The sequence below is a fragment of the Silene latifolia genome, chromosome 8 (assembly GCF_048544455.1).
Source record: "Silene latifolia isolate original U9 population chromosome 8, ASM4854445v1, whole genome shotgun sequence".
NCBI lineage: Eukaryota > Viridiplantae > Streptophyta > Magnoliopsida > Caryophyllales > Caryophyllaceae > Silene > Silene latifolia.
This window is the reverse complement of record NC_133533.1, coordinates 11,439,818-11,452,132: the sequence shown is the minus strand read 5'-3', so window position 1 is coordinate 11,452,132 and position 12,315 is coordinate 11,439,818. Positions and strand designations below refer to the sequence as shown.

General features: G+C 35.1%; 2 protein-coding genes across 2 annotated transcripts; both read right to left on the bottom strand.

The window, feature by feature from the left end:
* Positions 1 to 3,965: 3,965 nt before the first annotated feature.
* On the bottom strand, positions 3,966 to 6,876 carry LOC141596391 (uncharacterized). The gene is made up of 9 exons (XM_074416524.1): positions 6,819 to 6,876; positions 6,238 to 6,421; positions 6,016 to 6,144; positions 5,261 to 5,556; positions 5,085 to 5,165; positions 4,951 to 4,993; positions 4,815 to 4,859; positions 4,580 to 4,677; positions 3,966 to 4,233 (listed from the first exon to the last, which is right to left on the bottom strand). Exons 2-8 carry the CDS (start codon positions 6,397 to 6,399, stop codon positions 4,600 to 4,602), a joined length of 834 nt encoding a protein of 277 aa, XP_074272625.1. The 5' UTR covers positions 6,400 to 6,421; positions 6,819 to 6,876; the 3' UTR covers positions 3,966 to 4,233; positions 4,580 to 4,599.
* A 1,513-nt stretch (positions 6,877 to 8,389) lies between these two features.
* On the bottom strand, positions 8,390 to 11,286 carry LOC141596392 (uncharacterized). The gene is made up of 8 exons (XM_074416525.1): positions 11,170 to 11,286; positions 10,572 to 10,755; positions 10,362 to 10,490; positions 9,095 to 9,390; positions 8,932 to 9,012; positions 8,796 to 8,838; positions 8,655 to 8,699; positions 8,390 to 8,570 (listed from the first exon to the last, which is right to left on the bottom strand). The coding sequence occupies exons 2-8, from the start codon at positions 10,731 to 10,733 to the stop codon at positions 8,493 to 8,495; spliced, it is 834 nt and encodes a 277-aa protein (XP_074272626.1). The 5' UTR covers positions 10,734 to 10,755; positions 11,170 to 11,286; the 3' UTR covers positions 8,390 to 8,492.
* Between the last annotated feature and the right edge of the window lie 1,029 nt (positions 11,287 to 12,315).

Sequence of the window (12,315 nt, the reverse complement as noted above, 5' to 3'; positions counted from 1 at the left end):
GAAAAGCGTCCGTGATAATATCAATACTTTAATTCATGGTGCAATTTAATTACCTATTTTATGTATGGTTTAATAGAAAACTTACTTCGTATGCATAAAATACATTTTTTGATGATATACTGCTTGATATTTTTTTTAACGTTATCGCGATATTTTAATTATTGTTTCTGTCATTTTGAAACATGTTGAAGACTTGTGCAATTATAGTGAAAAAAATTACATTTTCTTCTAATTTCTAACAATGCCCACGACAATAACACAACAACAATAATAAAAAACATAAATGATAATAATAATAAAAATAATAAGCCATGTCTTTTTACGTCATTTGACCAAATATCAGCTACCTTTTCAGCTAATCTTCCAAACAGTTTTAATAAAAATAAGGTACATTTTCAGGTCTTAATTTTCAGCTACCTATTCAGTTATCTTTTCAGGTTTCAGCTACCTTTTCAGGTTTCAGGTAGCTTTTCAGTTAGTTTTACCAAACGGAGCCTTAGCATTTAAAATTTTAAATTCAATGTTGTAGTTTCCAATTTTTATTGTCTAGTAATAAGCGACCCCAAAAATGAAAATATATGGTAATCCGAAAGATTTTGGTAAAATATACTCCCTATTCCTCTATAGATGTAAAATATACCGCGAAAGTGGTAATTAGGCCTCTTAACTCTGTTCAATTGTGAAATTAGGCCCCATAAGTTTTATTTGGAGCAATCAAACCCCTTAAGTTTCACCAAAAGTGAAATTCAACCCCATTTTCATAATTTTCACCAAATTCTTATATTAATATCACTTTTAATACAATTTATCAAATATAAAATATATTTTTTATAATTTTAGAACTTTTATATTTATATTAAATATTGAGAATTATTTTATTTTGAATTTTATAATATATAGACAATTTATTATATATGTATGAATGTTATATAAATTATAAATAATTTACTAAATATGTATGTAAAAGTGTTCTTCAATGATTAATAAATTATGTAAAAATTCGTAAAGTTGCAATTAGTAATTTTTAGTTATTTAATAAATTATTTAATACCAATATAAATTGTTTTTAATTAAAATTCTTGTGTAAATTTAAAAAATGGGGTTGAATTTCACTTTTGATGAAACTTAAGGGACTTGATTGCTCCAAATAAAAGTTATGAGGCCTAATTTCACAACTGATCAGAGTTAGGGGGCCTAATTACCACTTTCGCGTAAAATATACTCACTATTCCTCTATAGATAGTAATACCAAATAAGAATTGAGAATTATGTTGGGCCCAATTTTTATATACACAAAAAGTTTAAGCCCAACATTCAAGAATAACATAATATGTTAAGCCCAGTTTTTATATCTAACTCATTTTATTCTTTGTCAATGTAGAGATTGATGAGGTCTCAGATGCACTGGTTGATAGTGATCCGAGTATAAGTGTCTTTGGGATTAGGGTGCTCCCAAACAACCCCCAAAAGAAGTTAGTAATACTAATTTTAAAGGTAAAACTGAGGGATAAAATAGGAATGGTGAAATTGAGAATTTACAGGAATAATTTATACTGTTATGATTTTGCTCAAGAAATAAATGGGGTTTGGATTGCACTTACTCCTAAATAAGGGATTTCAGGGAGTTTAGGTATTTCCTATGGTAATAAGCTTACAGATCTTGGGGGGTAGTTGCTTTTACTATGAGTGTTATTACTAATTACTATGAGTGTTTAAAAAATCAGGACACTTTAATCTCGATTAAAACCCCAACACTTAATAAGTCCATCAGAATTTGTTTATATCTGGTACAATTCGTTTTGCACCCAACCTCAACTTAACTAATACTAAGGTGTCTCATTCTTGCTCAAGTATTTCTACCATTATTACGGATTTACACTATATTAGTTGCTTTTCATAATTAAGTAGAGCATAATATACAAAAATAAGATATTTTCTGCGCGTTTCTTGAGTGCCAAAGTATCAATGTGCCAAAGTAAGTTATTGTCCTAGGGGCCTTCGAATAAAAAACGCTGATGCCGTTGCCCTTGCAATTTGATCTCTTTACTGTATTAGATGTTGAAACACGATCTAAAATACATACCATTAGACCAACTGGCCAATATATAAACTATATACATATGACTTATGAGGCGTGAGTGTGATTATATGGACATACGAAAGCCACAATAGAATTACTGTAATAATAAAACCAACATATTAGACTACAACATTATACGCTTAATAAAAATTTGTGGTTCTTGAGCGTCATAAACTACAATTTCCTTGTATTGAGTGCAGATACTTTGATTGTTGAGCGAGAATAATTGTCGATCTCAAAGACCTGTAATAAGGAAAAAAAAAACATTAAGTAAAAATTTGGTAAATATCTTGACAACGCTTACAATATCCTCCTACATAAGTAAGGGTATAAGAGATGAGACGGAAAGGGAGATACAACAATGAGGTAAAAAAAAAGTATGTAAACTATGCTGCAAAAAAAAACATACGTAAAAACAATAGGTGGTTGAATGAATGGTCAAGCAAGGAATTAAAATGTATATATAGTATCAAGGTACACGTATAATAAGGAGTCGTTTGGTTGCATGTAGGAATTCGTATTGCCTAGGAAGTTATAAAACACGTGATTTTAGAATTCATGTGAATTAGAAAATATTGTTTGGTTGTCATGTAGGAAGTGTAATTCATGTAGGCATTCCACTTACTTAGGGGGACCTAGGTAAGCCACTTCCTCCATTATGGAGGAACACAAATTCTTGTTTCAGACCGTCACTATCCGTCTTAAGCTTAAGACGGATAGTGGCCTCTCACACAAATGCAAGTGGGAGGCAAGTGGGTGGGAAATGGATATACCCACTTGCCTCCCACTTGCATTTGTGTGAGAGGCCACTATCCGTCTTAAGCTTAAGACGGATAGTGACGGTCTTAAGCAAGACGGACTGATGGAGGAATTGGAATTCATGGGAACTCCCAATTCATGTGAATTGGGGTAACCAAACAATAGGCCAATTTTGCAATTCACGTGAATTTAAATTCCTGTGTTGTTTAGTGGGTAACCAAACGACCCCTAAAATTGTTTATGAGAGATATTTCAGTTATATTAGACTTCTATAAAGAAATAGATGGCTATTATTATTTTTATTATTACTCATAAACTCTATCTTTTCGTTTTTAGGAACATAAACTCTATCTTTTAGTTTTATTTGAATATGTTTATTATTATATTATTTTATTTTATCTTTTGTATGCGAAATTGTATATATTATCTTTTGCTTCATGTTGTTCAAATGAGTTGGACTCTCTATAATCGCTCGAAAAAAGCTTCCTTTAATAATATAGATAAATATTGATTGATTGATTTACTAAAATTACTCGTAAAACACCTAAATTTGTCCTATCGGCCCGGATCGAAATTAACCGCTCTTGGACGGACCAGTCCGAAAACCCAATCTAAAAGAAATGTGGACCGAAGATCGAACCTAACTGCATGCCGGTTCGAGTTTGATCCAATCTAAATAGTCCAGTTCGATCAATTTTTTCTTGACTGAACCTAAACTTGACATAGTCCATACTATGGATGGTCAAACGGTCAGGTCGGGTCGGGTCGGACTTGGCATGGGGACCTGGAACCAGCCCGAGATAGGGGTGGATCGGGCTGGGCAAAAGGTTAGCAGTGGGTGGGTTTTGGGCGGGCCTAGTACGGGTCAGACTTAACATTGGAGACCCGGATTCGACCTAGATAGAGGGCGAGTCGAGCTGGGCCGAACCTTTTGACTGCCCCTAGTCCAGGCCAATAATCTTACCCTTAACTGCTGCATTTTGTGTTCAAATTAGGGTTGAGCATCAGTTCAATACCAGATCGAACCGGTCCGAAGATCAAAATTATATTTTTATGGACTGAAGACGAGACCTAAAACTTTCGATCTTGGACCGGACTGAACTCGAAATATTCGGTCCGGTTGATATTTGACCAAAATGGACCTAAAACTATTTATTTCACTATTCATATATGAAAAACAAATTCAGTGGATGGCACAAGACCAACAGATACTTTAAGATCAATCTGACAATAATCGAAATATTTACACAAACCTTTACAAGCCTAATGAAACAATGTCATAATCTATCCCATTTTTGCGACCAAACTTGTTTTGTCGCACACCTCCAAAATACCTGACAATACCACCATATTTCACCTCCTTCAGAAGCTTTGCATTAAATCAATCCAAAATCCTGGCAGAACAAACATAGAAAAACAGATTAAATTAGTAATAAATTCCATTCTATATTTAGTAACTAGGAACCACCCGGTGGTGATCAACAAATGTGCCGGTGATGATCAACAAATGTGCTGGTGACGGTAAGGGAAGATGAAGTAAGACCACATGGAAATCAGAATGACATTGCTTCACATCCAGTATTCAAGAAAGCAAAAAGTTTGCCATTTCGTGTGACATCGAATTCAGAAAATTCCAAGCACAAATATGTTACACCTGAAAAGGGCATGTATGGCTCCAACTGTACTTAACTAAAGGTTATAATTATCGATATAATATATTATCACATAAACCAGTACAACCTGAAAATCTTCTCGCTTCATTACTTAGTATCACGATAATATTGGGGATATTGTCTCTCAAACATCTTCCTAGCTTCCTTCAGAAAGGGAGCTTTATCCTGAAATCATTAAAATCAAACTCAGACAGAATACCCTCGTACACAATGCCCACTCATACACAAAAACCACATGTCAGACATACAATATACAGTAAGAACTAGAGAAATATTAGTACTATCAGCAAAGAGAAACTTACACAGTACCCAAGCAGCTCCCATTTGCTTGACGCACTCATCGCAGCCTGATGGAATATGATAACAATATAAGACGAGCTACAATAAAATACTTCGAGGAAGATTCTCTATAACAAGATCAAGGAAAACAGATGTAACCTGGTCATCTGTCAAGTGAGGGTTTTGCTTCTTAAGCTCCTTTCTGCATTAGAAAAATTATACACGTTACGAGATAATCTCTATGGAGAATCATAGAGAAGAGAAAAATACTAATTTTAAAAAGAGTTGCATACGCAAAAAGATCACAGCCATCTTTCTGAAGTTGGTCAGGGTCGGGAGCAATAGTCGGGTTATCAGGCACTTCAACAGGCTCGCTGAAAAGAAATATAATGAAAAAAACAAAATAAAAACTTTGACCTCTGAAATCATAGGCCAAAGTTGAAAGATACAAAACTTGTCAGAACCTTACCCGAAATATCCACGTAAACTGAACGTTATATACTCTTCCTCTGCAGTACCTCTCTTGCGTTTGCCACGTGCCATTTTATCTGCCTTGGTCCTCTCTGTTAAGTCTTTTTTCCCATGACTTCCGTCAAGAAAGAGAAGTATTTTACACTCCCATGTAATAGGTCTACTCCAAACCTTGGCTCTGTAAGTTTTCTCTGTTTTATCTGTAGTGGTGGCCACGAAAGTAAGATAATATAGAAGTCCCGCAACAGTCTGGATGTTGGCTTTCGTGAGACGTACAAACTCGATGGGTATGCCCTATTAACAAGTCAACATATATACATTATTAGATGAAATACTATGTAGCATGGCACACGAATAAATGAGCTTCTAAGTCATGTCATGGAGAAACAAATAGTTTGTTGTCTGTCATATAATCTTTCTGTCCCGGTCATTTGTTGTCCTTTTCCATTTTTGGGTGTCTCAATCAATTGTTGTCCTTTCTATTTTAAGAATGAAATTGATGAGAGATTTAATCATTCACACTCAATTTGTTCCACTTGTCATTTAGTAATTGGCTCATTCCTCAACAATTGACCGGGATAGAGGGAGTATTTACTATTCACAAAAATCAAACCGCGTCTGGCTACCATGTTTCGCCAGTATTGCAGCATCAAACTAATATCTATCAAATAGTTTCCAGTTACAGAACCACCGTAGCTGTATGTCTGAAACAGACAAGTAAAATTAACATTTTAAAGCATACATGGTAATTACCATTGCTTCTCCCTGTTTCCGTCCAGCAAACTGTGCAACGACCTCAGCCACCTTCCACTCACGACCACCTTGACCAAGCGGGGTAATCCGTCCAGTCATAACACCAGTGCACCCATCAACATCAAACCCCTTTAACATGAATACACGAGAAATAAAAAATTAGGTTCAAAGGTGCAACATATATTAACTCCAGTTAACAGAAGTAAATAATAACAAGGCAACCTCTGACTCGTCAACTTTCTTCTCGTAATTGTCATATTCTTCATAATTCATCCGGCGAAAGCGTTTCTGCCTTTCAGTAAGATACTCTTCAGGTCCATACAAAGTTCCCACAAGGTTACCACAGGCAAAATCATCAATCTCAGTCTGTCGATTCTTCGGCATATCATCCAACTTCTAACGATACCTAAGTTATCAGTCCATTAAATTAATTAAGGATAATTATTGAGCAAAATAAGAAACTACAGCTAACCTCTGTACTAATTATTTCCGTAAATTGACCGAAAGGGGTAAATGTCTGAGCCGATTAGAAAAAACAATAACTTGAATTGCAATTAGGTTCTAGGGTTCACAATTTGGCGATTTAAAAATAATAATTTGCAAGTAATTAACGCAATTAGATTTTAGGGTTCGAAATTGGGGGTTTTGCGTCAAACAAAAGAATTTGAATAGAAAAAAACAACTAGATTCTAGGGTTTCAGAATTGGGGAATTAAATTGAATCAAAATAACTCGAATAGAAATTAATGCAATTAGAACTGGGTATTGAAACAAAACAACTTCAAGAGTCGACGAGAAGATTACCTGTCGTCAGTTGTTTGATTCGATAGAGAGTTTGAATTTGTGTGATATATATATATATAGAATATTTTTTTTTTTTTAAAATTATTATTTTTCAAATGAGCCACAACTAAAGTTGGCATAGAGGCCGCGGGCTGGTGGGCGGCACGACCCACTGCACGGCACGATACGGCCCGTCGAGAAAATCGAGGAAGCACGGGCACGGCATGACTGCGCCTGAGACGGGCTCCGACGAAATTTTATTCCAATATTCGTGCCGAGGCACGGTGGAGCCCGTCACGCACCAGGCAGACCCGACTCGAAGAATGGCCCGTTGAAATAGCCGTTGATGTTGAACGGTTGATGCTTCTGTCCGTCGAGTCTTAAGCACTCATAGACGTCATAGTACTATTGTAGCTATTAATGGGCTAGGCACGGCTCGAGCACGAAAATGGTCGTGCCCCGGGCCACGGCGTGGGTTTGGATCAATGGGTCTGGTACGACACGTCGACACGACCCGAAAAGCCCAATATCTGTGCCTGGACTGGGCCAATTTTGGGGGAAGGCAAGACGGACTGGCACGCGGGCCAGTCCAACACGGCCCATTGCCTACTCTAGCCACAACTCACCAGTATGGGCGTGCATAGTTTTGGTTCGGTGTCAGGTCCAAGTTTTTTAAAGATTTTTGTCAGGATTCGGTTTTTTAATTTAACGATTTTTTGTTTTTAATTAAAAATGCTTAATTTGTCATTATTAGACTTAATAATATAAATATTCTTTATTTTTATAAATATAACATTATTATAATGTGCTTTAAGGGCCCAATTAATGAAGATGCATAATGCATCATACACCGAACATCCCCTATTTACTAAAAGAATAGAAAAAATTTCCAGTTTTCCCCGCCTAAACTACATTTTCTATTTTGATAAAATCTCTTATTTAGTTTCCTAATGTTGATATAATCTCTTATTTAAAATTTGTCTCTAAGATTTTTGTGATAAAAATTTCGTTCTTTATATGCTAAATCATAACTAAATGATATGCTAATAAAAAATTATAAACAATTTCATTAATTTTGTTTATAAATATATACATTTCATGACATTACTCAATTTTTTGAATAGTTTTATAGTATTTTTTTTTTCTAAAAATAAAAAAACTACAATTACCGTGCATTTATTGCGCGAGATCTAAACTAGTGAAGCATTACTCCATCTAGTCATCCTGGGTGACCTATATATACATTGATAAAATTATTTATACAAGTATGAACTTAAAAGTCTTAGAAACTCAAGTAACCGTTCGAGAAAAAAATTAAAATAACATATATTAATTGGTAGATGGAAATGATATTCTTGACGTACAATTCTTTTAAGGTCAAACTGTAACACCCCTCATAATGTATAAGATCCTTTGTGTGCACCTATTGTGGTATTGGGCTATGAAAGATTATTAGAGGAGCTTGAACAGATGTGTCATAAAACTCTGGAAAAATAATCGTTTGTAGTAGGGTCAACTTCAAACTGTAATATCTAGAGTTGTAGAGCTCCGATGGAGGTGATTCGAATTGGGGGTGAAAGCTTATTGTCCTAGCTTTTCAACGTATGGTCACAAATTTTATTCCGATGAGTAACAATTACTTTAATTAAAGATGATATTAATATAATACATTATCACTTGAAAACCTTCGCTTGATTACTTAGTATTAGGATAATATTGAGGATATTGTCTCTCAAACATCTTCCAAGCTTCGTCCAAAAAGTGAGCCTTTTCCTGAAAACAATTAAGATCAAAATCAAACAGCAAACCCCCATACCCAATATTAGTACTATCAGGCATCAGCAACCAGATACTTACAGGGTACCTAAACAGCTTCCATTTGCTTGACGCGCTCCTCGTAGCCTGATGGAATATGATAACAATATAAGACGGGCTATAATAAAATATTTCGAGGAAGATTCTCTATAACAAGATCAAGGAATTGAAAACAGATGTAACCTGGGCATCTGCCCACTGAGGGTTTTGCCTCTTAAGCTCCTTCCTGCATTAGAAAAATCATACACGTTACGAGATAACATCTACGGAGAATCATAAAGAAGAGAAAAATACTAATTTTTGAAAAAGAGTTGCATACGCCAATAGACCGCAGCCATCTTTCTGAAGTTGTTCAGGGTCGGGTGCAATAGTCGGCTCCTGAGGCAATCTAACAGGCTCGCTGAAAATAAATATGATTAAAAAACTAAAACTTTTGATCTCTGAAATCATAGGGAAAGGTACAAAACTTCTGAGATACCTACCCGAAATAGCTTAGTAAACTGAATGTTATATACTCTTCCTCCGCAGTACCTCTCTTGCGTTTGCCACGTGCCATTTTATCTGCCTTGGTTCTCACCGTTATGTCTTTTTTCCCATCACTTCCGTCAAAAAAGAGAAGTATTTTACACTCCCATGTAATAGGTCTACTCCAAACCTTGGCTCTGTAAGTTTTCTCTGTTTTATCTGTAGTGGTGGCCGCAAAAGTGAGATAATATAGAGATCCTGCAACAGTCTGGATGTTGGCTTTCACGAGACGTACAAACTCAATGGTGATGCCCTATTAACAAGTCAGCATATATATATTATTAGATGAAATACTATGTAGCATGGCACACGAATAAATGAGCTTCTAAGTCAGGTCATGGGAGAAACAACGAAAGAAATAAAGGTGAAAAAATAAATAACCAAAACAACAACAAAAAATCCTAAATCCCAGCATACAAATTTGGGGTCAGCTAACATGAATCGTCATTCGAATCCGTTTAGGCTTGCATCGAGCAATACAGTCAAAGATAGGTAAACAAAAGTAAGATAGAATAAAACAAAGACGAACAAAACAAGTCTAGGTAGCACCTAATCCGTTCAAACCCAAGCAGTTGCTCGACTTCTTTAGCCTCTATACAAAAACTCTTCTTCTTGACTTTTACTCATATAACTTGCCAGGACGTCTCAACTTCATCATCTATGTTTGTAAAGGATACATAAAATCGGATGAGGTCCCTTTAGAACACTAATGACTAATCTGATAATTTCATCTCCTACCTCTAGTTTTCACCGTGCAATGTACTAAACGCGAGCAATCGTGATCTACATCTGATGTTCCTCCATAATATGTTTACAACTCCTTGATACTAAACTTCTCAGTTTCACATCGTTCAAATAGCAATCCATTGTTAAATAAGAGTGTCAACAACATGCCAACGCTTAATAGAATGACCTATACGGCTACACCAACTTGACTACTACTGTTTCTACTTCATACCTCTGTAGTCTGTACTACTTTGACAGCCCACAACCAGACCCAAATTTATGATCAACGGCCCCATAAATAATGATTGTTGTCCAATCATTGTACTCTTTACAAAAATCAAACCACGTCTCGCTACTGATGTTTAGCCAATATCGTATTATCAAACTAATTCACATCAAGATGTTTCCAGTTACAGTACCATAGCTGTATGTCTGAAACAGACGAAACTTAAAACTCCTCAAGCAAAATAAACATTTTAAAGCATACATGGTAATTACCATTGCTTCTCCCTGTTTCCGTCCAGCATACTGTGCAACTACCTCAGCTATCTTCCACTCACGACCACGTTCAGGAAGCGGGGTAATCCGTCCAGTCATAACACCAGTGCACCCATCAACATCAAACCCCTTTAGCATGAATACACGAGAAATAAAAAGTTAGGTTCGAAGTTGCAACATAAATAGTTAAAGTAGTAAAAATAAGGCAACCTCAGACTCGTCAACTTTCTTCTCGTAATTCAAGTATTCCTCATAATTCATCCGGCGAAAGGGTTTCTGCTTTTCACTCAGATACTTTTCAGGTCCATACAAAGTTCCCACAAGATTACCACACGCAAAATCATCAATATCAGTCTGTCGGACCTTCGTCATATCATCCACCGGCTAACAATACCTAAGTTATCAGTCCGTTAAATTAATTAAGGATAATTATTGAGCAAAATAAGAATCTACAGCTAACCTAGCTCCGTACCAGTTACTTCTGTAAATTGACTGAAGGGGGAAATGACCGAGACGATTAGAAAACAAAATAACTTGAACTGCAATTAGATTCTAGGGTTCAAAATTTGGGGATTTAAACAGAATAACTTGAAAGTAATTATAGCAATTAGATTTTAGGGTTCGAAATTGGGGGTTTTACGTCAAACAAAAGAATTTGAACAGAAAAATACAACTAGATTCTAGGGTTTCAGAATTGGGGGATTAAATTGAAACAAAATAACTTGATTAAAACTAATGCAATTAGGTTCTAGGGTTTCAGAACTGGGTATTGAAACAAAATAACTTCAAGAGTAGACGAGAAGATTACCTGTCGTCAGTTGTTTGATTCGAGGGAGAGTTTGAATGTCTGTGATATATATAGCATGTTCAAAGTTAATTTTTTTTTTTTTTCAAATGAGCCACAACTCGCCAGTATGGGCGTGCATAATTTCGGTTCGATGTCGGGTCCAAGTTTTGTAAAGCTTTCGGTATGGATTTGGTTTTTTCCGGTTCAACCGGACTGGATTGAAAAGACTATAATTAACAATTTTTGTTTCATATAAAATTCTTTGTTAATGATAATTAAAAATACTTAATTTGTCTCCTTAAAAAAAATGCTTAATTTGTCATTCTTAAACCTAAATAATATATGGGATTTTCTAAAATGTGCGTTTAGGGAATATGATAATAAGCTAATTAGGGAAATATTGTTGAGAATTTATCATGATATATTTCTTCATTTTTGTAACTATAACGTTAATGATATGCTGTAACATAAAAGCCAAATGGTCAATTAATAAAGATGCACGATGCATCTTGCACCGGGTATAAAACATCACCTCCATCTTGTGTGACCTAACTCCAATAAAATTATTTGTATAAGTATCAATTGAAAGTCTTGTAAACTAAAGGGAAAAAAAATTAAAATAACACACAATAACAAATATTAATTGGGAGATTGAGAGGATATTCTTGATTTATACAATTCTTCTAATGTCAAACTGGATGTAATGAAAAAGGGTTGTATTGTACATTGTTACCATTAAATGAGATATTTTACTAGTCTTTACATATTAGTCTTAATTACAGAATATTTATTAAATTTCTTTGGACTTGTTTGGTTGCCAAAATATGGAACTTAAGTTCCTCTATTATTGAGGAAGTCACTTACCTAGTCCCCCTAGGTAAGTGGCAATTCCCACGTCGGCCACATGAATTTAATGTCCATATGTCAACCAAACACTTTTTGGGCAATTCAGTTCATGTGAATTTATCCACAAATAGGATCCTACGTCCTGTTGTACAGTAGCATTGTACAACAGACCCATATATTATATATATCTATCTAAGCCCAATAAAAATAAAAATAAATTCTACGCATCTTCTTTTTCCCTAATTCTGATTTCTCTTCAGTCGACAAACCCTCTTCTTTCCCTTCTCTAAATTTCTGTTAAACACAGTCGACAAATCTCTC

Excerpts from the sequence above, each read along its gene's own strand:
- LOC141596391 (XM_074416524.1), bottom strand. The coding sequence starts at position 6,399 with ATGCCGAAGAATCGACAGACTGAGATTGATGATTTTGCCTGTGGTAAC. Across the intron at positions 4,994-5,084 it reads GATGGCTGTGATCTTTTTGC|AAAGGAGCTTAAGAAGCAAA; the intron begins GTATGCAACTCT and ends TTTCTAATGCAG. Across the intron at positions 4,860-4,950 it reads CTCACTTGACAGATGACCAG|GCTGCGATGAGTGCGTCAAG; the intron begins GTTACATCTGTT and ends ATATTCCATCAG.
- LOC141596392 (XM_074416525.1), bottom strand. The coding sequence starts at position 10,733 with ATGACGAAGGTCCGACAGACTGATATTGATGATTTTGCGTGTGGTAAT. Across the intron at positions 9,391-10,361 it reads GGAAACAGGGAGAAGCAATG|GGCATCACCATTGAGTTTGT; the intron begins GTAATTACCATG and ends ACTTGTTAATAG. Across the intron at positions 8,839-8,931 it reads GATGGCTGCGGTCTATTGGC|GAAGGAGCTTAAGAGGCAAA; the intron begins GTATGCAACTCT and ends TTTCTAATGCAG.